The 25,672-nt window shown below is 61.2% G+C and overlaps 1 protein-coding gene across 4 annotated transcripts; it reads left to right on the top strand.

Annotated features, from left to right (window-relative positions):
• On the top strand, window positions 1–24,865 carry TSPOAP1 (TSPO associated protein 1). 4 transcript variants are annotated; one of them, XM_032617678.1, is made up of 32 exons: window positions 1–330; window positions 1,147–1,254; window positions 1,521–1,649; window positions 2,239–2,418; window positions 2,976–3,161; window positions 4,405–4,482; window positions 4,566–4,649; window positions 4,900–4,989; window positions 5,160–5,282; window positions 5,542–5,646; window positions 7,086–7,136; window positions 7,445–7,465; window positions 8,256–8,457; window positions 9,061–9,233; window positions 10,436–10,551; window positions 10,820–10,929; window positions 13,746–14,576; window positions 14,735–14,886; window positions 15,213–15,590; window positions 15,676–15,915; window positions 16,257–16,436; window positions 17,021–17,857; window positions 18,507–18,606; window positions 18,693–18,847; window positions 19,456–19,624; window positions 19,976–20,047; window positions 20,479–20,511; window positions 20,705–20,808; window positions 20,895–20,966; window positions 21,180–21,290; window positions 21,928–21,989; window positions 23,700–23,836. In XM_032617678.1, exons 1-31 carry the CDS (start codon window positions 1–3, stop codon window positions 21,955–21,957), a joined length of 5,550 nt encoding a protein of 1,849 aa, XP_032473569.1. In that variant the 3' UTR covers window positions 21,958–21,989; window positions 23,700–23,836. The 4 variants fall into 4 exon arrangements, with proteins under 4 accessions (XP_032473569.1, XP_032473566.1, XP_032473565.1 ...); XM_032617675.1 differs by lacking the exons at window positions 1–330; window positions 1,147–1,254; window positions 1,521–1,649; window positions 2,239–2,418; window positions 21,928–21,989 and having other exon boundaries at window positions 3,052–3,161; window positions 23,700–24,865; XM_032617674.1 differs by lacking the exons at window positions 1–330; window positions 1,147–1,254; window positions 1,521–1,649; ... (1 more) ...; window positions 2,976–3,161; window positions 21,928–21,989 and adding an exon at window positions 3,494–3,613 and having other exon boundaries at window positions 23,700–24,865.
• The last annotated feature ends 807 nt before the right edge of the window (window positions 24,866–25,672 follow it).

Raw genomic sequence — 25,672 nt, 5'->3', positions numbered from 1 at the left:
ATGGAGCAACTGACACCCCTTCCCCGGCCGGGGGACCCCGGAAACATGGAGCTGTGGGCACTGCCCGCCTGGCAGAGCTGGACTCCAGGCCAGGGGGGCGAACCTGGAGGTACATCCCCAAGCATTGCCGATACTCCGGCGGCTCTGCGTGTTGGAGACCTGAGGCCTGAGGAGAGCTCCGAGCCCGAGGGAGCCCGAAGCGCCGGGTCTGTGGGGGGCATCCAGCCTGAAAGAACAGAAACTGGGCTGCCCAGCCCCGGGCCGGGAGCACTGAGCTCTGGACTCAGCTGCCAGAGGCTGGAGGGCAAGGAGGTGGAGGCTTTCTCTAAGGTAAGGGCGCTGTGGACGGTTGGGGTCTGTGAGGTCGGGGATCTCACCATGCCCTCCAGCCTGGGCATGACACGTAACTTCACTGCCCACCTCTCTTCTCCGGGCCCATCTCTGTCTGTGGGTTCGTCTCTGTGGCTGCCTGTCCTCCCTTCTTTGGTCAGGAATCTCACTGGCTCCCGTTTTTTGCCATCCGTCTGTCCTTCTGACTCTGCCTTCTCTGTCTGCCTCTGGCCCTCCCCCTCCCCCCTCCATCTGTGAGTCTCCCTCTGACTGTCTGTTTGTCTATGTCTGTCCATCTCCTCTGCAAGTCTCTGTCCTTGGGGGCTGGAGGATACTGGGGGCATGTGGAGGTGTGTGATGGAATCAGAGTCCAGAGGAAGCAGATTCAGGGGAGGGGGCTCAGTGCTGGGCTGAGCCAGGGAGGACAAGTTTTTGGGTTGGTACGAGCAGTCTCCTGTAGAATATGGAGGGACCAGGACTTTGGGGGACTCAGGGGCCCTGAGGAGCCTGGAGGAGTGGGGATGGGAGCTCAAGCTGGCATTTCCCAAGAGGGGAAGATGGGCAGGGATGGGAAGAATTGAGGACTAGCAGACAGGGTCCCAGGGTTGGGGGACGCTAGTGTCGGCAGGCAGGACTAAACAACCCCTTCTCCTGGGTCTCCTGTGCTCCCTCCGAAGGCCTGAACTGTGTGGGAGAACCTTCTCGTCTCCATGTCTCCTTGGTCTGTGGAGGGGGAATGCTTCCCTATGGAGGGCTCTGAGTTCCACAGGTAGGGTGGGTTCCTGAGTCGCTGTGCCCTGTCCTTTCCCACGCCAGGGCAAGCTGAAAATGGGCTTTGGGGACAGGCCCAATCTGGAGCTGCTGAGGGCCGTGGGGGAGCTGCAGCAGCGCTGTGCCATCCTTAAGGAGGAGAACCAGATGCTGGTGAGGCTTGGAAAGCGAGTCCTGGGTCCTGGCTGGCGCTGGGGGGAGGCAGACTCAGACACCCTGGGCCTCTGCCTCGGCGTCCTTCTCATCCCATGAGCGTCACTCCAAGTGGGAGCTCCATGGAGCTGACATGACCCCAGGACCCGGAGAGGGTGGACCCCTACCTAGAGCTGCCAAGGACTCTAGCCCAAGTCCCGGGCTGTTTAGGATTGGGTCTGGGGGGTGCTCCCCACATGCCCCAATTCTGGCTGACCCCTTGTCAGAGGAAGAGCAGCTTCCCCGAGACGGAGGAGAAGGTGCGGAGACTGAAGCGGAAGAACGCAGAGCTGGCGGTCATTGCCAAGCGCCTGGAGGAGAGAGCCCGGAAGCTGCAGGAGACCAACCTGCGGGTGGTGAGGCTGGGAAGCCACTGGATGGAGGCTGGGCGACCAGGGAAGAGGGGCGCCGGGGCTGGGCCGGAGGGTGTGAGGCTTGGGAGTCACGGACTCTTAGCACCTCGGAAAGCAGGAGCCCAGGGGCTGAGGTGTAGGAAGGGCAAATGCCAGCCAGGCTAGGAGGCTGAGGGTTTCTGGAGCTACAGGAGGGAGGGAAGGGCTGGGCGGGGAGTTCCTGAGCGGGCTGGGAGCAGGATTCTGGATTACCACCTGCTGGTGCTGGCTACAGCCTCCCCCTGAGCTCATCTCTGGGTGCAGATCTGCTGGGGGCAGGGATGAAAGCCCATCACAGTGGCAGCCCTCAGTTAGCAGCATCCTTTGGGCCTAAACTAGGACGTGCGGTTAACCCTTTCACTCCTGCTTGAGGATTGCAGGGATTGGGTCAAAGGGAGGCTGTTGGTCTCCTGAGGGTAGATCCAGACCCAGGGTAGAAGCAGGAGGCCACACTTCTAGGTTCTCATCCTAGCCCCTCCTGTGAGAGGAGCTGAGGATTGGGGGACTGCTCCAGCCCTCAGATGACCGTCGGCCTTGCCCCTCCTCTGGCCAGGTGAGCGCTCCCATGCCCAGTCCAGGGGCCAGCTTGGAGTTGTGCCGGAAGGCCCTGGCCCGCCAGCGAGCCCGGGACCTCAGTGAGACAGCCAGTGCCCTGCTGGCCAAGGACAAGCAGATTGCTGCCTTGCAGCGGGAGTGCAGTGAGCTGCAGGCCAGGCTCACCCTGGCTGGCAAGGTGCGAGGAGGCCCTGGTCACCCCTTCCAGCTCAGCCCTACACGGGGCCGCCTGCTCGGCAGTGTGGGATGTGGACTGAGATGTTAATGAGATGCAAATAAAGCGAGAAGGTGGAGGCTGCTGGGGAGCAGGTTCCCCTGGCAACGGCCCAGGTGGCAGCGGGGAGAGAAGGAGCTTGAACCGAAGGGGGAGGAGCCATGAGTCCCAGACCCGGGAATTTCTGTGCTCCGGGCTTCAGGCTTCATGCCAGTGGGTCTGACTGTATGAATCCACACATATCTCACACTGGTGTGAAGAGATGTTCTCAAGGCATTTAGCACAGTGCCGGGTACGCCGTGAGTGCCCAGTAAACGAGTTCCTGGGAATATTTGCACACGGGCTAGCGGAAGCATGTGCTCTCTAAGCATGCATCTATGACCAGGCATGTATGCATGGGAGGGTGTGTACCTTCTCCCGCCCCGGAGCCCCTCCAGTCAGGCGGAGGGCGGGCTCTGCTGGGCATGGCGTGGGGCGGGCAGGGGTTAGGCCCGACTCCCTTCCTTGTCCCGCGACTCCAGGAGGGCCCCCAGTGGCTCCACGTGCGGGACTTCGACCGGCTGCTGCGGGAGTCCCAGCGGGAGGTGCTGCGGCTGCAGAGGCAGATCGCCTTGCGCAACCAGAGGGAGCCGCCCCCGCCGCCTCGGCCCCCAGGCCTGGCCGCCCGGGCCAGAGCAGGGGCGCCCGCCCCCGGGGCCCCGGGAGAGGTGAGCGTCGACGCATGGGCAGGTGTGTGGGTGTGCGGAGATGGGGGTGGGAGCGGCTCGGGGGATCTCCCCCTGCACCGCGCTCAGGGCCCCGACGACGCGGTGGTGGCGTGCGCACTGCAAGGGCTTGGGGGACTGTCCCCAGCTGGGAGCAGGGTCCTCTGCCCGGCCTCCCGGGGCTCGTACCTGCGCCGCGCCCGCCCCCGGAGGCTCGGGGTCCGCCCTCCGCAGGCCTGAGGCCCGCGGCCCGCCCCGCCGCCCCTGCCGTGCCGCCAGTGGTACGGCCCGGCTGCAAATCCCCGGTTGCCCTGGCAGCCACCCGGGGCCCAGCCCGCGCCGCCGCCTCCCGCCGCAGCCGCCGCAGCGCGGGGACGCCCCCTTCAGCGCCCGCCTGGTCCGTCAGGCCCGGCCCGGCTACTCGGGGGCGGCAGTGTGTCCGTCCCCAGCTCCAGGTACGGGCGACCCTCACTGGGCGCCGGGCTGAGGTGGCCCCTGGTCCGAGGGCTAGGGGCCCCGCTCCGGACCCCCAGGACTTAGAGGTCTGGCTCCTCTCCATCCTCTGTACTGGGCTGTACTTAGGTCCGCCTTCTTCCGGGAAGAGGGGAGGGAGAAGGGACCTCCTGACGACCAAGGCCTCAGGGCGTGGGATGCTTCTTGCTCAGGTTTTGCCCCTCTGCCTGGCCCAGAGAGGAAGATGCATCGCCCATCAAGACCTGTCCTCCGGAGTTTGCACGGATAACTGGGACGTGCAATAGGGTGGGCTTGGTGGAAGCTGCGAGGAGGGTCTGGCCAGGTCTGCAGGCTCTGGGCCAAGCCCAGATTCTGTGGATCCATAACCCTTAGCTCTGGGGACACCACATCCCTGGGGGCCCAGGCAGCCTCCTAGTTCTCTGCCAGTCGCTGAAGGACACCCAGGACAGTTATTGAGTGCAGAGCAGGGCCGGAAGCTAAAAAGGGAAAGCTTTGGCCTGGATAAGGGACCCATCTCCCAGGGCACGCACGGGTCTCAGGATCTCAAAGCACTGTGTCTGGAGGACACAGGGGTGCAGCCTCTGCTCTTCCACATCAGCTGGAGATGAGGGGATGTGGTGGGGGGGCAGACAGCACCCCTACTTCCCAGGCAGGGATCTCTTTGCTGACCGTGAGATGGGGTGGGAACCTCCCTCAGACAGGGGGGGCTGGGGGTAGGCTGCCCCGCGGCCCTCTTCTCAGGTGCCAGCCCTCTGCCCCTGGCCATTTCCAGGCCACGCCCCAGGAGGATGTGGAAAACCCACCCGTGGTCCTAGGGGAGCCAGAGAAATGGCAGAGGGTGCAGCAGCTGGTAAGTCCCAGGTCGAGGGCTGGAGGAGACCCATTCTGGGTGGATCTGCCTTCCCACATGAGGAGCTCCATTTGACCTCACAGGAATCAGAGCTCAGCAAGAAGCGGAAGAAATGCGAGAGCCTGGAGCAGGAAGCCCGGAAAAAGCAGAGGCGATGTGAGGAGCTGGTGAGCGCCCAGCCTGGAGGGCCTCCCGGGGGGGCCAGCTCCGCCCTTCCCTCTGGCCAGCCAGGTGGTGGGCTCCCCTCAGCTCTGCTTCCTTCCCTCCTGCCCAGAGAATGTGCTTTTCCCCCCCATCTGCGGGGCTCCCCTTTCCTGGCTGATGCAGGTTCCAGGTTGGGGAGAGCAGTGTCCTCTGTGTGGGGAGAGGAGGAAGGTGGGCGCTGGGACCCTCCCCAGAGGTCCTCTGGTCTCGCAGGAACTGCAGCTGAGGGAAGCCCAGAGTGAGAATGCCCGCCTCGCGGAGGAGAACTCTCGGCTCAGTGGGACAGCCACGGAGAAGGAGCAGGTAGCAGCTCTGCCCAGGTCCTGCTAGGCCCCCGGCCTCCAGGCAAAGGGCTGTCTCCCCCACCCACCGCCCCGGACTGGGCTAGATTAGGAAGCATATTCTTACCCCTGGTGAGCATGCTGGGGGTTGAGGCTCACACCCTGCACTCCCTGGCGCTGCCCGCTCTCCAGGTGGAATGGGAGAACGTGGAGCTGAGGGGCCAGCTCCTGGGAGTGACGCAGGAGAGGGACTCGGCCCTTCTCAAGAGCCGGGGCCTGCAGAGCAAGCTGGAGAGCCTGGAGCAGGTGCTGAAGGTGAGGGGCCTGTGCGGGGGTGGGGCGGGGGTGGGGGGGGCCTCGGTCCCTGGCACAGGGAGAAAGTGGGACAGTGGCACTCTGTGGGGCACTAGGGAGTAGACCGAGTCCTGGTGCCGCTGGCCCTTCCCTTCTCTAGCCTCAGTTTCCTTTTCGACAGAGAGTGTCTGGAACACACGGTGTCTGAGGCACCCTCATCTTCGATCTATAGGAACAGTAGAGCAGGGCTTGGGCCTTGACGCAGGCTCTTGCATTTCAGCACATGCGGGAGGTGGCCCAGCGGAGGCAGCAGCTGGAGGCGGAACATGAGCTGGCTGGGCTTTGCCTGCAGGAGAAGCAGGAGGAGGTCCGGAGGCTGCAGCAGGTGGGCGCAGGGTTGGGGGGGTCGGAGTGGGGGAAGGGTGGTAGGTTGCCGGACCCCCAGCTTTACCGTCACTCACTCGTCCAGTGGGTATTTACTGAGAACCCATTGTGTGCCAGGCACTGTGCCGGGCGCTGGAGGGACCGGGAGGGGGCAAAGGTCAGGTCCCTGACGGATCAGCGAGTAAACAGATCCAGGAGTGAGATGACCCCGGTCATGGACAAGCGAGGTGGGGGAAGTGACCAGGGTGATGTGACACAGAGTGGCTGGGGTGGGGGGGAGTGGCCTCTTTAGAGAGCTCTGCAAGGAAGGCCTCTAATACCTCAGGGGCCGGAAGGAGCCAGAGGATGTGCACTCCAGGGAAGGGGAATAGAAGTGCCAAAGCCCTGCGGCAGGAAGGAGCTCGGGGGTGCAGACCAGTGCGGCTAGAATGTAGTAGGATGGACAGAACAGCCGGAGTGGGCAAGAGCCAGGTCACATCAGGCCTCAAAGGTCACGGGAAGGGTTTGGATATTTCGCTCTCTGGGTAGTTAGAAGCTGTTGAAAGGTCCTGAGCAGGGGAGTGGCGTGATCTGATTCATCATTTTAGAAGATCGCGCTGGCAGCACTGCGAAGGATGGACGCGGGAGCGGGCACGGAAGCAGGGTGGTCAGGTGTCGGGTGGCTGCAGGGGTCCAGGCGGGAGAGGATGGCTGTGTGGATTAGGGTGTAGGCAACACAGATGGAAAGAAGTGGATAGATTTGAAATATTATTTGGGCATAGAACTGACAGGATTCACCATGGGATTCCAGTTGAGTGCCCATTCTTTCACCCGTTTGCTGACGAAATGGAGGGTGAGGCTTTTCACTCTCCAGGAGTGAGGGATGAAGGGCCTCAGATTTGAGAGGTAGGGAATCCTGAGTTCTGTTTTGGCCAACTTTGGGTTGTGTGTTAAACACTCAAGTGGAGATGTCCGTAGACAGCTGGGTTTATGAGTCTCGAGTCCTGGGGACGCGGGTCTTGGAGACAGGTTTTGTAGTATTCAGTGTGTCTAGTCGGGTGACTCGAGGGGACCCTTTGGGAGAGAGTAAAAGCAGGCCCAGCACTGTGCCCTGCGGCGCCCTAACACTCCGGAGGGGTAGAAGATGAGCCGGCAGGAGAGGCTGAGGAAGAGCTTCAAGAGAGACAGGAGGGAAACCCTGAGGCAGGAGGTCCTGGGAAGAGAGAAGCAGTCTGAGGCCCCTCTCGACCCCGTTGCCTTCTGACTCCATTCTGGGTGGGAGTCAGAGGGAGGAACCCTCAGCCCCTTCCCAGCCTGCTTCCCTCTCCCTCCCCCATCCTCTCGCTTCCTCCCCTTTCTTCTCTCCCTTCACCCTCCCTACCCTCCTCCCTTCCATCACACTCTATCCCACCCCCATTCCTTATCCTTCTCCTCTATCGTTTTGCCTCCTCCCACCTGTAGGCCCAGGCAGAAGCCCAGAGGGAACACGAAGGGGCTGTGCAGCTGCTGGAGGTGGGTCCCTGGGGGTGGCCATTAGCTCTGCCCGCTTGGCTGGAGAGGTTCAGAGAGCGCTGGAATGGGTGGCGTGAGTGTGTGGGGAGTGGGCTCCCAGGAAGGGCCGCTAAGTGCTCTGGGGCCTGGGGGGATCCCCTTCCCCTTTGGCCCTGCAATATCCTTCCATTCAGCAATTGCTTGGTCAGTCTAGGGAGCTGACTGGGCGGGGTCCGCTAGGGTCCCTCTTTCCTTCCCTCCCTCTCTGGGCAATGACCTACAGGGTAAGGGTTCTAACCTTTCCTCTGTGCTTTCCTCTCCTGCCACAGTCCACCCTGGATTCCATGCAGGTACGTCCTCCTGATTCCCCACCTCCCTGCGGGGGGCCTCCCCAACACCACTCCAGGCTGGCCGAGCTGCGTTTCCTCTCTTAGGTCTAAGTGGTTCCAACCCTCATGTCCAACGACGGGGGTGCGACTGGTAGCAGACCTGAGACTCCGTAGGTGGGCTGGGATTCTCACAGGACATGTGGGCCACCCCCTCGTCCCAGATCTGCCACTGTGCTTGGCAGACACAGGCCCTGCCCTCCTCTAAAACCTAGCCGCTGAGACCTTGAGGAAGTTGCTTGCCAGTGTAACCCATGATCTCCTTGACGGGGACTCTCCTGATCCCTGAGAAAAATTCCTGGGAATTGGCTCATTCCTGCCACAAAGATGCCCCTGGCTCCCGTGTGGGATCTCTCCGGGGACTTCTCTGAGGGCAGGGATTTGGGTCACTGACTGTGGCAGGGTGACAAGCCACAGAGCTGAGAAAACTGCTGAAGTGATACTGTGGTGGTGATGGGGGTAGGGCGACCCCTTTTGGCCGAGAAAGCGGCCGCAAGCAGGAAGTGCCGCCGCCTGGGGCGCGAGGCCTCGCTGCAAGAGGCAGGGCTGGGAGTGAGGCTGGCCCACAGCTCCCGGTCTTACCCTCAGCTGCACAGTATTTGGGGCAGTGGGGCAGCCAGGCTGAGGGCTGGTGCCCAGGCCTAGGGGCTGGGCAGATGTGATGTGAAGCCTAGTGCGGGGCTGTGTGGAGATGGCACAGCTTGGGTCTGCCAGCTTTGGTGGGTCTTGTGGCTTATCGTGGGTCTTGGCCCAGGTCCGGGTTCGAGAGCTGGAGGAACAGTGCCGCAGCCAGACTGAGCGCTTCAGCCTCCTGGCGCAGGAGCTCCAGGCCTTCCGCCTGCACCCGGGCCCCTTGGATCTGCTCACCTCCGCCCTGGGCTACAGTACCCTTGGGGACCGCCCGCCACCCCCCTGCTGCTCCACCCCCCAGCCCTGCCGGGGGTCTGGCCCCAAAGGTAAGGTAGACCCCAGTGACATTAGCCTGGAATCCCCAGGTCTGGGGTTTTTTGTATAGAGCAGAACTCAGAGTCAGAGAAGGCTAGCAACTCACCCAAAATCACACAGCAAGTTAGAGCCAGGTCTGGCTTGAACCAGGCTCCAACGGGGAAAAAACAAGCCCGCGGGGAGCATCTCGGCCTGCTGCTCCTCCCCCTTCAACAAGATCTCTGTGGCCGTGGCTGGGAGGTGGGCACTAGGAGGCAGTAGCAGGCAGTATGGGCTGGTGAAGAGCCAGCTGGGCTTCAGTCGGATCTCGCGGTCCCAGCTCCACTCACTTAACGGTTCACGATGCTGGTAACGCTGTGCTCTGTGGGCCGTGAGTTCTGAGCTGTAAGACAGGAGCACCCAGCGCACCTCATCAAGCTGCTCTGAGGAGCCCATGAGATAATATATGTAAATCACCTCTACCTCCGCTTTGTAAGTTCCCCCCCACCCAGTATTTCCCTTCTTGTAAGGAAACTTGGCCGTGGAGGGCCTGAGCCCTAGATCTAAGAGGACCCTTGGTCCCTGGTCGCTCCTCAGGCCACAGACCCCAAGGCTACATGTCATCTTTTCTTTAGACCTTGACCTCCCGCCAGGCTCCCCAGGGCACTGCACCCCAAAGTCTTCCGAGCCTGCCCCTGCCACCCTTGCTGGGGGCCCCCGAAGGACGGCCAAGAAGGCAGAGTCTCTGTCCAACTCCTCTCGCTCCGAGTCCATCCACAACAGCCCCAAGTCATGCCCTACGCCCGAGGTCAGTGCTGGGGCGGGGCCTGGGGTCTGGCTCTGCCATGGGGAAAGGGGGTGGGGAGGTGACCCAGGAGTTGGGTGGCCGCTGGCCTGTGTGGGGTCCCAAGTGGAGCCAGGACCCGGGAGGGAGGGGTCCGTGGATTCCTCCTGGTGGGCGGGGAGCTCAGGTGGGGCCCATCCCACCCTCCTGCAAGCCCTCCCTTGGGGCCGCCCAGCCCCACCCTTCTGGGGCCCAGAGAGGCCCTAGAGTCCTGGGCTGGATGGAGGCAGGCACTTCGGCGCCGGGATCCACCTGGTGGGCTGGTCCTGAGTGTCTGTGGCAGAAGCAGGCAGTCCTCTGTGGAGGAGCGCAGGTTCCGGGATTCAGGTCCCAGCTTTGTCTTAGGCAAGTCGCTGCCTCTTTCTGGGCTTCGGTTTCCTTGTCTGGATTTGGAACTAATAACCCTGCCTCGTGAGGCTGCTGTGAGGATTACGTGAAAAAATACAAGGGTGGTACCTCCCTCAGTGCCGGGCACACCGTAGACGCTTAACGTGTGGCCGCTGTTACCACTACCAAATTCTTTGGTATCACTCGCAACCCCTCCGATCACCTCATCCCTCTCTCTACCTTCCAAACCCCAGAAGGTGTGTGGGCCGGGAGGGTGGTCAGGAGCAGCCCTGCCGCCCCGGGTGGTTTCAGGGGCTAGAACCCAGCCGCGGCCTCTACTGCCCCCTTGTGGAATGGAGCGGTGGTGCTGGCTTTGGATGCCCCGGTTTCCGCTCCCAGTACCCTCGTCATGGGGCCTTCTCAGCTCCTTCTGCCTCCTGGCCTCCAGCTCTACACCATCGGAGTGCTTGGCGGCGTTTTTACCTTAAGGAGACAGACTGTCATGGGACACCCTCTCCAGCCCCTCCCCCACCGGTGTGGCTGGCCCCCTTTCCGATGGGGAAAGTGGTCTTATTTACTGGGCTGGTGCAGAAAAGAGGCCGGGGCTCAGGGAGGGATCCAGTTTACCTCCCCCGCCCTCGTCCCTTGAGCCAGGGCATCTGGACTCCACCAGGCCCTGCCGGCTCAGGTGCTGAGTTAGAAAACATCGGGGCCCATCGCTGCCGGCCTTGCCCGGCATCTGCTCAGTTTCTCTTCTCAAAACGGTGGGTCCTCCTCTGCCTGCTTTGCCTTTGGCCCCTGGCTCCTGGAGGGGACTGGCCCTTTCTGCGTGTCCGCAGGTGGACACAGCCAGCGAGGTGGAGGAGCTGGAGGCAGACAGCGTCTCCCTGCCGCCAGCAGCCCCGGAGGGCAGCCGGGGAGGAGCCAGGATCCAGGTCTTCCTCGCTCGCTACAGGTGGGCCCTCACCCCTGCTCCCCATTTCCCCAGCACTTGGGCTGTAAGGTAGTGGGGTGGGGGGGCGGTGAAGAGCGAGGCCTCTGGAGACAGCGGGGGTGGGGCAGGGACCCCAGCGGGACATGTCCTCTTAGCCTCGTTGGGTGCAGTGGGTGCTCCACGTGGTTAAAGGGGGACAACCAAGTCTCCGTAGAGGCCGAGTGCACTGGGGGAGAGGACACAGGACACGGAGACAGAACGTCAGTTGCTGTCCTCCGCCTCCCAACAGCTACAACCCCTTCGAGGGCCCCAATGAGAACCCAGAGGCAGAGCTTCCGCTTACCGCTGGCGAGTACATCTACATCTATGGCAACATGGACGAGGATGGCTTCTTTGAAGGTAGGAAGGTAGTGGGGTCATTCTGTCCATTCGCCTGCTTTTAAGCTCCTCTTCCCGAAGACTCCACCCATCTGTATCCTCTCAGCCCACTGTAACTTCTCAGGCTCAGCTGAAAGGCATCCAGAGACCCGGCAGCTCGCGGGGAAAGGGAAAGGAAAGGGAAAGGGAAAGGAAGGGCCGTGGGAGCAGCTGGTCTGACTCCAGACCTGCCCAGAGCAAGACAGGGCCTACGACGGTCCAGGTGGCGGACAGAATGCCACAGGGAATTTCGGCTAAGTTCATTCTTGTGCTGGCAGACAGGGCATGGCAGTGCTTAGCACTAGTGACCTCGAGGTCAGGCATGGGGCATAGATCTGCTGCTGTGCCCCAAGCAGTGTGGGGAGGAGGAATCAGGGTCCAGAGCCCAGGAAAGGGTGCTAACAAGCGGTTAGCAGTTGTCAGGGCCCCGGCAGGGCGTGAGCTTCAGGGCAGTTCTACAGTGCCCGTGGGATGGGGCAACCGCGGCGGATGCCCCATTACTGAGACTGGGCAACAGGGCGGGGCCTGCAGAAGAAATAGCCTGGGAGACTCCGCACGGTGGCCCTGGCCAGGCACCAGGCTGCGTCCTTCCGCAGTAGGGAGGATGGCACTGTACGGAGACTGGGATGCGTCTGCACAGGGCAGGGTGAGAGCTGCAGCCGTGGGGATTTAGGAAAGTGGTTAGGTCTGGGCCTGTAACACGCAAAGCTTTCAGAGCCTGCTCAGCCTCTCCTCCTTGGGCCCCACGCCTGCTGTTTGAGTAGGTGCTGGGAATGATGGTACACAGCTAAATTCTCTATAAGGATGGATAATGGAGAGCAGGATTAAATAGCTCCCGGGAAAACGCTTTTTTTAATTAAAAAAAAGTGAAAACACCAACACCGTTGTTTGGAGGGGGGCAGCTAAAACATAAATATTAACTAATTACTAGAATTTGAGCTATGCAGTTTGGGATAGATTGAAAGGCCTGTAGACAACTGGGTGTAGGATGCCCTATCCCTCCTCATACTTCGGCTAAGTGACTGCTTCATCTGTGTCTGGTCCCACCTGGGCTGCTCTCAGTGGCTCAAGCTTCAGGAGCACAAGACTGACTCTGGCCCAGGCTCCAGCACCAGCCTGTCAGGGCTGTGGATCCGCTTAGTTGGTTCCTACCGTTAATCTCACGCCCCATAGTGTTAGTGCTTATATTAATTTCCTAGGGCTTCTGTAACAAATTTCCACCAACTGGGTGGCTTAAAACAACAGAAATGTGTTCTCTCACAGTTCTGGAGGCCAGAAGTGTGAAATCAAGTTGTTGGCAGGGCCACACTCCCCGCTGGAGGCTCTAGGGGAGAGTCTGTTCCTTGTCTCTTTCAGTTTCTGGTGGGTCCAGGTGTTCCTTGCTGTGGCCACATCGCTCCAGTGTCTGCATCTGTGGTCACATTTCCTCCTCTTCTCTCAGTGTCTCTCCCTATGTGTCTCTTATAAGGACACTTGTCATTGGATTTAGGACCCACCCAGATGGTCCGGGATGATCTCATCTCAAGCTCCTTAACTTAATTGCACTTGCAAAGACACTTTTCCCAAATATGGTCATATTCATAAGATCCAGGGTTTAGGATGTGGACATATTTTGGGGAGACCACCTTTCAACCCACTACAGTGCTCACGTTATCTAATTTATTGAAAGTCCCTTTTGTTTCTTCTTCAAGTTTCTTACTTTTTGTTTTTCCCTCCTAGCATAAGTAGAGAGAGAGGGTGTTGGGGAACTTACGCGCCTTCCTGCAGCTCAGGCCTGCCTACACCCCCCAAACCCTGGCCCTCGCTCCCCCTTTCTCCCAATAAGGCACACCAGCCACCAGCTCATCTGTTCCCCAGGAATCTTTCTCCTTTTCCCAAATTAGCTGTGACGTGACAGACTGGGTGTCCAATTTCTTGTTTTTCTGATGTCCCACAAACAAAAAACAAATGCTTTATAATACTCTGTTGCCAAGTGTTCAGGGCAACTGGCACAGGGTAACAGAGCTTACCTTCCATCGCTGTCTGAACTGACTGCCAGTCGTACTCCCGCACCCAGGTCTGCTGTGGGTCTACAACCCCTTCTAGAACCCACAGGGGATTCTTTTCTCTGGCAGGTATGTCTTTTGTGTCTAAAGATTCCTTCCCTTACTCTGACCAGATGGGTGTCCCTCTCCCTTTGAGGATGTCTGTTTCCCACACAGGGAAGTTGAGGGGCAGCCCCCCCCCCCACTCCTCAGGCCTGTGTAAAACGACAGTTTTCAAACATATGGAAAAGTTAAATAGTTCAGTGAATGCCTGTGTACCCACCGCCTAGATTCAACTTGTTAACATTTTGCCGTAATTGCCTTTTCCGTATGTAGGTTAAAAAGATGATTGAAAAGCAAGCCGTAGACAGATGGCATTTTACCCAGACATACTTCAACATGCACCTCCTTCTAAGGACATCCTTCTGCATCCTTGCAGCATCACCTGGGAGCTCGTTAGAAATGCAAAATCTCAGCCCCACCCAGACCCAGCTGAGTCAGAATCTGTATTTTAACAGATCTCCAGGTGATTCATATGCACGGTAAAATGTAAGATGTCTGTCCTATATAACTACAATACTGTTATCACACCACTGAGAATTAACAGGAACTCCCCAACCCAGATCTTGACTGCTCCTGTCTTTTAAAAAGCGGTGACAGGTAAATGAATCAGATGCTTAAGACCACCCACTGACCGTTGCTGAAATGCATTTATTGGACTGCTTTTTCTCTACCTCCTCTCTGTCTTCCCCTCCCCTGCCCTCCCACCACCAGGGGAGCTCATGGATGGCCGAAGGGGCCTGGTCCCTTCCAATTTTGTAGAGCGTGTGTCCGACGACGACCTCCTGACCTCCCTGCCTCCAGAGCTGGCTGATCTGTCCCACAGCTCAGGCCCTGAACTCAGTTTCCTGAGTGGCGGTGCGGGTGGCAGCAGTAGCGGAGGCCAGAGCAGCGGGGGACGCAGCCAGCCCAGAACAGAGGAAGAGGCTGCAGGGGACGAGCTCAGGCTGAGCCCCTCGCCCGAGGGCCTGGGTGAGCCCCCTGCTGCGCCTCACCCCCGCTGTCTGGCTGTCCTCAAGCAGCTGGCCCACAGCGTGGTGCTGGCCTGGGAGCCGCCTCCCGAATGCGTGGAGCTGCGTGGCTACCATGTCTGTGTGAATGGGGAGCTGCGGCAGGCCCTGGGGCCCGGGGCGCCCCCCACGGCTGTGCTTGAGAATCTGGACCTGCAGACCGGGCCCCTCCGTGTCTCTGTTCAGGCCCTGACCAGCTGGGGCGGCTCTGACCCTCTGCGCTGTTGCTTGGTGCTAGGGGCCGGGGCCGGGGTGGCACCTAGCCAGCTGCGGGTCCATCGACTGACAGCCACGTCCGCTGAGATCACCTGGGCGCCCGGCAATAGCAACTTGGCCCATGCCATCTACCTCAATGGGGAAGAGTGCCCCTCTGCCTGCCCTAGCACCTACTGGGCCACCTTCTGCCACCTGCGGCCTGGTACACTCTATCAGGCCCGAGTGGAGGCTCAGCTCCCACCTCGAGGGTCCTGGGAACCAGGCTTGGAGAGGCCAGAGCAACGGGCTGCCACCCTGCAGTTCACCACACTCCCAGCAGGTAGGTGGGCTTGGGCGCCTGGTGTCTTTAACACCTGGGAGGTCAGGCCACGGATGGGTCCGAACGGGAGACTGTTGCTACTTGCGTTTTTAGAGAAATGGCAAAGTGGGCTGTTATGTCTGGCTGCATTATTGGGTCTTGTGCCCCCCTCCCCCTAGGCCCACCTGATGCCCCCCTGGATGTGCAGATTGAGCCAGGGCCCTCCCCGGGAATCTTGATCGTCAGCTGGCTCCCGGTAACAATTGATGCTGCTGGCACCTCCAACGGCGTCCGGGTCACAGGCTATGCCATTTATGCTGATGGGCAGAAGGTATGGCCTGGGGACTGCCCACCTGTACCCTGGGATCGAGATGTGGGTCTCTCCTCGCCATGCTCAGAGGCCTAGTCTCCCCAGCCTGGCACAGAGGCTGCCTGGCCCTGGCATTTGGGCACTAAGTAGCAGATTGGTTAAGAGCGTGGGCTCTGGTAGCAGGTGACTGGGATGCCACCACTGAAACCACGTGGCCGGGAGGCTTAGATGAGACGTGGCACGCCGAGGGCGCCGAGCCTGGCACGATGCTGGTCGCGGTGGCGGTCGCGGAGTCCTCACACCTGGCCACCTCAGCCGCCCTTTCCTGTGCTCCTTCCACCCTGCAGATCATGGAGGTGGCCTCCCCCACGGCAGGCAGCGTGCTGGTGGAGTTGTCGCAGCTGCAGCTGCTGCAGGCGTGCCGCGCGGTGGCTGTGCGCACCATGTCGCCCCACGGCGAGTCGGCCGACTCCATCCCGGCTCCCGTCGCCCCTGCCCTGGCTGAGGCCTCCTCGCCAGCCAGGGTCTCCTGCCCCTCCCCACGACTGGGCTCGGAGGCCAGACCGCCCCTCGCTCCAGCCTCCCCAGGGCCTGGAGACCCCAGCTCTCCCCTCCTGTGCCCCAACCCCCATGGAACTCGAGAGCCCCCCGGGGGCTCCCCAGCAAGCTGTCCCGGAGAGACACCAAGAGGATCCTCAGAGGAGCCCCCAGTGCCTGGCTCTCAGGTACCCTGCTGGGGAGAAGGGGAGCAGGTAGAGACTGGGAGAAGGGTCTGGCGCTTGGGCCCTTCCTCAGTGCCTGCCATTCCAGGAGGAGGCTGGGACAGCTGAGCTGGGGGCCCCAGGAGACAGGAAGGCCAGTGAGCCAACCTTGGGAGAGCGAGTTCCTGGCCCTGCAGCTTCCTCCCTGGCCGAGGAGAAGGCTGAGTGGACTGCGGGAGAGGCCCGCCCGGCCCCTGGCTCCATCCAGGGAGCGCTGGCCCAGAGGCTGCCCTGTGCTGAGGCCTGCCGTGCAGGAGACACAGGGCCTGGGCTGAGGCCCAGGGCTGAGGTACGGGGTTGGGGACACTGGGCCACCTCAAGGAATCGAGGCCCCCCTCCCTGCCCTCTGCCAGCCCAGATCCGGCTGTCCTCTCTGCTTGTTCTCTGCTCTGCTCTGGCTCTGGTCTGTGCTGTATGTCTGACCAGCTCTTTGTCACTTTGTCTTCCAGGTTTCTTTCCATTTTGGCTGCCATCCTTCTTCTTCCCCACCCCCTGCTCTGCGTACCCCCCGTATGGGGCATGACCCTGTCTCCCTCTGCCAAGGGACCCCTTTCATTCTGGCTGGGGCTGACCCTGCCAAAGCGCCCTCCCTCACCTCCCTGTTCTCCTCCTTTGTCTGGCCCCTTGCAGAGAGAGGACACGGCCGAGCTTGGGGTCCGTCTGGGGAGCGCCCTTGTGGACCATGGCCGCAACTCAGATCTGTCAGACATCCAAGAGGAGGAGGAGGCAGAGGCAGAGGAGTTGGGTGTCAAGACTTGCTCCTTCCCGAAGCAGGGTGCTGGCAACAGCCTCAGGGACAATGGGGCCAAGGTAACGGGGTGAGGAGGGACTGGTGGGCCCTAGACCTCGGGTTCTGGGGCCCTCTGCCCCACGTGTCAGCAGCGGCTCCAATGCCACCGAGTGCCAGCAACATTCTAGGTGTGTGGCCTGGGCCCTGTCCTGAGCAGCAGATAGGAAGTGGCTCAGGCTTGGCTTCTGCCCTCCTGGAAAGAAAGGGGAGAACGAGGCACTCTTTCTGTAACTTCTCCCCACTAAACCCACCAGACACAAGCGCCCTGGCCATCTGAGAGCTCGTGCTGGGAGCTTCCAAGGAGGGGACGGGAGGCCTCCCTGCTGTTACAGGCATGGCCTGTTCCCTGACGCTTCTGCCCCTCGGGATCCCAGCATCTGGGCAGCCCGTTCTTGGGTGTGCTCCCTAATTCTTCCTCTGGCTCTGCCCCGGACATGCTGTGTGGCTTTGGGCCAGCCTCTCTCTCTGGTCTTTCCTCTTGGAGGAAGCTGAGAGAGGACTATGGGTTACCTGAAACCCCTGCCCTCATCTGAGGGCAAAGGTCACAACTCTGTCCTTTTCCCACGGACCTCTCTCCCCTGCCGCCCTCCTCCCCTACCCCCAGCCCCAGCCCGACCCCTTCTGTGAGACTGACAGCGACGAGGAGATCTTGGAGCAGATCCTGGAGCTGCCCCTCCAGCAGTTCTGCAGCAAGAAGCTCTTTAGCATCCCTGAGGAGGAGGAAGAAGAGGACGAAGAGGACGAGAGGAGGCCGGCGGCAGGCTCTTCTTCCCGGGACCCTGACCCGCCTGAGCCTGCATTCCTGGGGCTGGGCTGTGACAGCGGTCGGCCCCGAGGACCTGGCCTATGTCCTTTGTCTCCCGAGCCCTCCAGGGCTGGGGACCGCCTGGAGGACATGCCTGGACTGGTTGGTGGAAGCAGCTGGAGAAAAGGAAGTGGTTCCCCCGAGAAGCCCCCCAGCCGCAGGCGGTCCCCAGATCCCCGTGAACACTGCAGCCGACTCCTCGGCAGCGGCGGGTCCCAGGCCTCTGGACGACCAGGCCCCGCCCGGGAGAGGGGCGGCCCCCCCGTGGGCGAGGGCGCCAGGGCTGGACCGGAGGCTGGTGGGAGAGGGCGGCCGGCCCCTTCGAGGAGGTGCCCCCGTGGCCCAGCCCCAGAATCGGGCCTGGCCAGCTGCCTCTCCCCCACGTGCTTGGAAATCAGCATCGAATATGATTCTGAGGATGAGCAAGAGACGGGCGGCGGGGGCATCAGCGTCACCAGCTCCTGCTACCTCGGAGATGGGGAGGCGTGGGGTGCAGCACCCACGGGAAGGCCCAGGGGGCCTCCGAAGGCCAATTCAGGCCCCAACCCCTACCCACGCCTCCCGGCCTGGGAGAAAGGGGAGCCAGAGCGGAGAGGCCGCAGTGCCACTGGCAGAGCCAAGGAGTCACCCTCCCGGGTCCGTGCCCTCCCCCCTCCCTGGGCAGCCCCCTGCCTGCTGCCGCCTGGTGGCCCTGCTTGCTGCCCACCGGCCGCTCCCATTCCACGCTGCCGTCTCCATCAGCAGAGATGGGGCTGGGCCTCCAGGCTCGCTCACCCGCCTCTTCCCACCCACATTCCACTGCTTTGCTGCTTCTGCCAGTCGGAACTGGGATGCACAGTATTCTGTGGCCATACGTCGCCAGTTGCCGCCCGCCGGCCCCCTGCCTTCGGGCCGGGGGCCCTTTCCTCTGCTTAGCTAGTTACATCTTCGGGACACTGACTGTGATGTCCGGCATCACCCAACCCTGACACCGAGAAGAGGCACTCCTCTCCCACGCTCCTCGGCCAACTCTCAGATCTAACCTTAGTCCCTCAACTGCACTCATCTACTAAGGTGGCCGGAGCTGGGCCTCCCCTCCTGCCCTTCCTCCCCACGTGGGGGTGTCTGATGCCTCCAGTGAGGTTGGGCCACGGCTCCAGGAGAGGAACGTGTGTCCCTGCTCTGCTGTGCCGCTTTCGCTGACGGGGCAGAGCTGGGGGAGCGCTTGCGGGGTCCCGCCCCTGCTGAGGTGCCCATCAGAGGGGCGGTGTGTCACTTCTGCCGTCTTGTTGCCCTCTCTTTGCAGGCAACAGAGACTGGGGAGCCCAGAGGGCAGGACGGCTCTGGGCGGAGGGGCCCCCAGCGGAGAGGGGGCCGGGCCCCCAGGCCAGGCTCCGCGGAGCTGGGTGAGCACCTGTGGGGGGCTGGGCCAGGCTGAGGGGGCTTTCCTGCCCCCCTGGCCAGAGCTTATTGCCTCCGCTCTCCCCAACAGCCCCTCCGAGGAGCCCTCCAGAAGAAGCACTGGCTTACCAGGACCTACCTGTCAGGGTCTTTGTGGCTCTGTTTGACTATGACCCCGTGTCGATGTCTCCCAACCCTGATGCCGGGGAAGAGGAGCTCCCCTTCCAGGAGGGCCAGATCCTGAAGGTGACTGACTCACCGTCTGGTCCTCCTTCCTCCCTCCTTTCCTGCACTGGGGGTACGATAGCCACGCGTGGGTGAGAACACAGCTTCTAGAGCCAGGTGATGTGGGGTTGGGTCCTGATTCTGCCACATCTAGCTGTGAAACGTTGAGGAGATTAGCTAGCTCCTCTGGGCCTCATTGGTGAAATGGGGATAATGTTAAGTGTCTACCTCGCAGGGTTGTTTGAGGATGAAATGATTCAGTACCCGTAGAGCCCTGAAACTGCCTGGCGCATAACACAATGTGATAGCTGCTGCTGTTAGCATTGTAACTTTTATTGTGCCTCCAAGTATTTATTGAAGGCTTTCGGCTGTTGCTCTGAGGTCAGGGGGATCTAGTCTGGGCTGGACTGGGGGGATGGATGGGCAGATAGTGGGTGACGACCACACGGAAAGGGCTATTTTCTGTCATCCCTCTGATCCATGTTCTTGGCTATTTCCCCCATCTCCTGTTCCACAAAAGGTAGAGCACTCCTCTGCAGTCCCAAGTGTGGTGCTGTGAGCTCGGGGCCCCGGGTGCAGGGAGCAAGCTGAACTGGCCTCCTGACACAACGGGTCTTCTTCGCCTCCAGGTGTTTGGGGACAAGGATGCCGATGGCTTCTATCGGGGTGAAGGCGGAGGCCGGATGGGCTACATCCCGTGCAACATGGTGTCCGAGGTGACTGCGGACAGTCCTGCAGGGAGACAGCAGCTGCTCCAGCGGGGCTATTTGTCCCCAGATGTTCTCGTTGAGGGTTCAGGTATGACCTGCTCCTGTCCCCCACCCACTTCCGGCCACCAGGTGCCAACTCCAACACCACCCCGCCCCCCCCAGAGCAGTTTGTATGTCTGGAGTGGCCGAGGTGCCTGCTTGGTCCAGGGTCTGGCAGAGCCACTGGGGCCCTCAGAGACTTGCCGCCTGGAATGGGGGTTCACTGCCGAGGGGACGGGCCCTGTATTTTGGATCCGGGAGGTGGGGGATGAGAGAGGAATGCCCGTAGACGCTCTAGTGCAGGAGCCCTGGTACAGCCCCGAGAGAAGATTGAAGCCACTGCCCATCTCCCTCCCTGGCCTCGGCTTCTCTCTGACATCTGCTTGCCTTTCTGGACCAGGGAACGGTCCCTTTGTCTACTCCACAGCTCGCACAGCTGGGCCTCCCCCCAAGCCCCGCCGCTCCAAGAAAGGTGGGTGAGACCCCCTTCTCCCTCGGGGGCCTGTGAGGACGGGAGGGTGGGGACACTACGTGGTTCCCTGGGGAGACACATGGGAGGTCTTGAGCAGGTTCAGGGAATTGGGCCAGACCTTCATCCCCAGCCACCCCTCCAGTGGGCAGCTTCATTCTAATGGAGATGGGGAGTGGTTTGCTGGGACCTCTGTTCCAGAAAGCACCCGACTATAAATTCTCTGCCAGCTGGAGCGAGTCCCTTACCCTTTCTGGGCCTTAGTTCGCTACGGAAACCGAAGGGCTGGGCCGATGTGCTCTCCGGGCGTCCTCCTCCTGCATCCCTTGTGTGAGGCTGAGCATCCTGCCTGCCCTGCACCAGCACCCCACCTCCCCCGCCCCCAAAGAAGAGGGATGTGAGGGGCGGGGCTCACAGTCATATTCTCTCCGCAGCTGAGTCGGAAGGCCCTGTCCAGCCCTGTGCAGGTGAGGGGCCATCCCTGTGCAGTGGAGACTGGGCAGAGAGACGGGGCGGGGCAGCCCCTCCGACCTCTCCCCAGGGGCTACAACTAGCGGGCAGGTGGTGAATAGGGGTCAGCAGGCCTCCAGTGCCAAGGATAGTAGGGGGGTGGGGGAGGGTCTAGAGTGAGTCCTGAGTCTTCTCCCCCTCCTCCTCCAGGCGCCCCCCAGCCGGTCTCCTCTACTGGCCTGAAAGCTCCCCGTTCCATGGTGGCTGCATTTGACTACAACCCCCGGGAGAGTTCCCCCAACATGGATGTGGAGGTGAGGACCCTCAGATAGAGCCCAGCCAAGCTGGGTGGTGGCAGGGCCTCCCCGGACTTGACACGTGCCTCTTGGTCTCTCCATAGGCAGAGCTGCCCTTCCGGGCAGGGGACGTCATCACTGTGTTCGGGGGCATGGACGATGATGGTTTCTACTATGTGAGAACATGGGGGTGGGGGGATGTGCCCAAGAGGGCTCTCCCAGAGCCAGGGAGGGGGATGAGCAAGGGTTCCTGATGGAAGCCCGGAGGAATGGACCAGGTAGCCTCCCGTGATAGTGACATTGACTCCAGCCCGTCCCCCGGGCGCTTCAGGGTCAAGGGGTTGGGGGTGAGGCCTCTCCCGGTCTTAGTCTCAGCATCTCCTCCCCAGGGGGAACTGAATGGACAGCGGGGCCTGGTTCCATCCAACTTCTTGGAGGGCCCTGGGCCTGAGGCAGGCGGCTCAGACAGGGAGCCCGGGACACCCCAGGCCGAGGGGCAGGTCAGTGAGGACCTGGGCTCCTGGCTCAGCGGTTGGGTCTCTATGCTGCTGGTGTGGTTGGAGGGGGGCAGGGGTGGGCAGGATGGCGTCGTGCGAGGAGCACGGCCGGGCAGTGGTCCAGGTGCGCACTGCGCCCAGGGCGGGGCTGCGAGCTACCGCCAGAGGGAGCCCAGCCGGGGTGGCTCCCTCCCAGTGTGTGGCCCTCTGTGCAGTGGGGTGAGGCCGAGACCTTGATCCCCACCTGCCCACACCTCCGGCCAGTGCAGGTGAGGGGCCCTATGGAAAAGGACCCTAAGCCTCCCACACCTCTAGCTGTCATAGCCCCTGGTACAGGGACCCTCCCCACCCCACTGCTGCATCTCTCTGTCTCCCAGGTGCCTTTTAAAGCCAGACGCCCAGCAAGGCCCAGCTTCCTGGGTGGGTGGAGTACAATTAAGCTCCTGGGGCAGGGAGAGGGTGAGGAGGCCAGGCGCCAACCGGAAAGCCCTGGGTCTCCATGTGCAATCGTTCCAAAGGCAGGGGCTATGCAAAGCAGCACCTGCCCCTAAGACCTGGTGACCTGGGTGACCTGGTGACCGGGTGGAGAGCGTATGGTCTGGCTGTAACCCATCTCCTCTCTTTGTTCCCTGTTCTTCAGAGAACGAGGAGGAGAAGAGTCCAGTGCTAGATGGAGATAGATATATGTAGAGAAAGCGACATGTAAGTGGGGACTGACTCCTTATGTCCATGTCACCCTCCTCCTCGTGTCACCACAATCAGACGGCGCTCCTTTGTCTCAGACACCGGCGCTGAACTAACAGGGGACAGAGCTCTTGCCGTGAGCCAGATTTGGGCCTAGGATCAGCCCCTCCCCTTGCCTTACTCTGGGCAATGCCAGCTGCCACAGGAATACATGTCACCCTAGGATGTAACGTCCCATATTAGCTGAGTGCTCGTATTCTATAGCACATGTGGCTTATAGAATAGTATGTGACATTCCCATGGCCCATCAGTATATTATGATACTATGCGACTATGGTGTTATAATATTGTGATTATTCCTGGTGACAGAGGGATGACACTAACGCCGCCAGTAATAACAGTCTCCCCCACCACGGTCTCCTCTGTATCGCGACCTATTAGGGAATCAGATGCGTGATTTTATGTCCAACTCTCCATTTTCTCCGCTGGGGGGCATAAAAGGGGAGGCTTAAACAGTTGGAGTCTGTAGATAACCCCAGACCATTCATCTCTGGGGCTCAGAGACTCCCTCCATTTGTTTCCCAGCAGCCCCTCCCTCCCTCCTGGGAGCCCTGGGAGGGGGTGGGAAGGGCCTACCCCCCTCCGCCCCACCCCGGCCAGCCATCAGCCCTGGCTAGTTGGCAAGACACTCTTCGACCTCTGGGTGCTAGCAGAGCTCTTCGTGGGCGGCCTTGCCACATCATCAGGGTCTTAGATGAGGGTGGGCCCCAGGCTGGGCACCCAGCACCTGCCAGCAGACTGCCAGGTGCTGGTGGAAGCGGGGCTTCGAGGAAGGGAGTGGGGGGCAGGGGATGGAGAACACACAGGCTGACAGGAGCGGACGGGGCTGTACCAGGCACAGGAGGTCGCAGAGTGGATGTGGTAATTTGGCGGGTAGCGGGGAGGCTTGCTTGTGGCTCTCTTGCTTGCCCAGCCGCTGTTCTTAGGCCACTAACAGCACAGTCTGGGTGGGCCTGTGGCAGAGGGAGCCACTTACGGTGGCAAACGGAGCAAGGAGGAGATTCTGCAAGGGAGACGTGCCAAGGGAGGGGCAGCAGCCTCCAGAGCTGTGGTGGGCGCAGAATGCCGCCCGACCGTGAGTCCCCTCTGGCCCCGGGCTCCCTGCAGCCCTCTCAGGGGCCATTCAAGGAAGAGGCTCCGTCTCCTCCCCATGGGGTGGGCACTCCTCCACTCCCTGAAGGCCCTCGGACACCGCGTCTGCTGGCCTGTGCGGGCCTGCTCCTTCCGTCTGTGCGCTGGTGCGGGAACCATCGTTCCTGGAGTGTATGGCTCCCTCCAGCGTCCCTGTCCCCACTCTGCCTTCGGTTGGGAGGGGATGATGTGGGGGATTTGGAGCACCCAAGCCGAGGGTCAAGTCCAAGGACTCTTGAGCCCAGCATCCTACAGAGAAACCCAGAGAAGCGGAGGGGCTTGCCCAGGTCCAAGTGAACAGAGCAGAAATGAGACTCCACGTCCGTCCCTTCCAACTCCCAGCTCAGTGCTCCCTCAGCATCATCGCGCCCGTTTGCCTCTCCGTGCTCTGTGGGGGGCAGTAGCCAGGCGGTGGGTTTTGGTTCACGACTGTGGTTCCGTGACCTGGGGTCTGCAGGCCCCTGAGGTTGTGGCAGAACGGAGGTGGGTGGGTTGGCCGTCAGGCCCTGACGTTGCCCCTTTTCTCTCCCATTCTAGCCCTGGGCCAGCTCAATCCAAGGGCCCCCAGCGCCCCCCGGCTGGCCCTGTGCTCCCGGCCCTGGCCGCTTCTCTGGGATTGAATGGGGGGCACCACAGGGCCCGGGCAAGAAGGTGTGGGGTCTCCTCTCCAAGGGGAAGCAGCTCCTCAGGAAACTGGGCTCTGGGAAGAAGGAGTGACGCTGCGGCCCGTCCTGCAGGCCCGAGGCCCCGGCGCACTGTCCTGGCTGCTTGGGGAAGGCCCTGGACTCTCGTTCTCCCGAGCCAGCGCTCTGGCACTCGGATGGAAATTCTACCCGGTGAAGGTCAGATCTAGATGAGCCCTTGCGGATGCGTCCTCTGGATGGGCATCTTCCTCTGCCCGGAGGGCGGCCTGAGCCGCAGCGTGCGGAAGCGAGTCGGCCACCGGGGCTGAGCACCTGGGTCACAGAGCCAGGCCTGGATGTGGACTCATGACTCCTGCTTCTCCCACCCCCGCCTGGTGTCCAGCATGCCATGCGAGTCCCTTCTTGGCCTCCACACACCTGGCCCGGGGACCCTGCTCCCTCCGACGGCGCTGGCCAACCTCAAGTCTTCCCTCCCTGAAGGAGAGTTTGCACTGGATTCTGCCCAGCCCCCGACGACCCCCGGGCGGGCAGGGGGGTGGAGCCGTGTATATATGTACATACCCAGTGCCTCAGCCCAGCTTCCTCCGTCTCCCTTCCACTGCACAGGCCCCCCGGGAAGGACCCCGGGCGTAGCGCTGCCCTCCTGCCAGCCGCCCTCCTGGCCTGAGCCCCGGGCCAGCGGGCAGAAAGCAGGAGCTGGGTTTGCCTTATTTTGCTCATCAGATTCAACTTCTCTTTTGCATCGTTTTCCTCTGGCCCCTGTTGGAGTCGGGGGCCTGAGGAAGAGGACAGATTTATGCAGCTATTTTCATACATTCCCTGTTCAGGTTGGGGTGGGGGGCTCTCCCCCCGCTTACCCTAGCCACCTCCCTCCCCCTCCCCCTCTGGCTGGGTGAGCGACTCTGCATGTTTCCTTTGCTGTGCTGGGAGATTGATTGTTGGACTGAATGCCCCACCCCCCCCCACCACCACCACCTTGGTCTCCAGGGGTGTGGAATGGTGGGGGCATTTGTTTAAAGAGACATTTTATTATAATAAAGTCTATTTTCACAAAACCCATGCTGGGCTCTACCTGGGATGAAGGACTCCTGAGGGGCGGGTCATGGTGGGCTTCGGACTCCACTTTAGAGCCCAGAAGTTAACATCTGACGGTGACTGGGGTAAAACTAATGAACACCAAGAAGACCAAGCAGCTCTGGAATTCTCTTCCTAGGAAGGTCTGGCACCTTCCTGAGTGCCGGGTTGCAGGACCAGGTGTTCGGAGTTGGGTCAGGGTCCTGGAGGAAGAAAGTGAACTGGGAAGGGGGTGGGGAGACAGGAAGAGAGAAGGCACCTGTTTCAAGGTGGTGGACTGAACTGATTACATACTGCATTCTTGATTCTCCTGGACCAAACTCATAGGAATACTAGAGATTAAAAAAAAAAACCCAGGCAAACATGCAAATAAACAACATGCATAGCTCCATTTGAAGACCACGGACACCCAATAGACTAGAAACAGCAGGATTTCAGAAAGGACCGAAAACAGATGGGAGATCACACTCAGAAACCTCAAAGCAGGGCACCTGTGGGAGAATTCTGCACAGATCTCCACACCTAGAGGTGGCAGAAACAGCAGAAGGACCACAGGGGCCGTGACAGTGTGATCAGTTGGGGTTCTATGTGAGGAACCACCAGGCCGATGGTTGCACATTCTCCTTTTCTCCATGGGCCAAGGGGCAAAGGTGAGGATGGCTGCCCTTAGACGAGAACAGTGGGAGTGGCAGCTTGGATCAGAGCATGTGGGATCTTCCTGGGCCCGGGCTCGAACCCATGTCCCCTGCGCTGGCAGGCAGATTCTAAACCACTGCGCCATCAGGGAAGTCC

The sequence above is a fragment of the Phocoena sinus genome, chromosome 20 (genome assembly GCF_008692025.1).
Source record: "Phocoena sinus isolate mPhoSin1 chromosome 20, mPhoSin1.pri, whole genome shotgun sequence".
NCBI classification, from domain to species: domain Eukaryota; kingdom Metazoa; phylum Chordata; class Mammalia; order Artiodactyla; family Phocoenidae; genus Phocoena; species Phocoena sinus.
The sequence above is the reverse complement of the archived record's forward strand: the minus strand, read 5'-3'. Positions and strand labels throughout refer to the sequence as shown.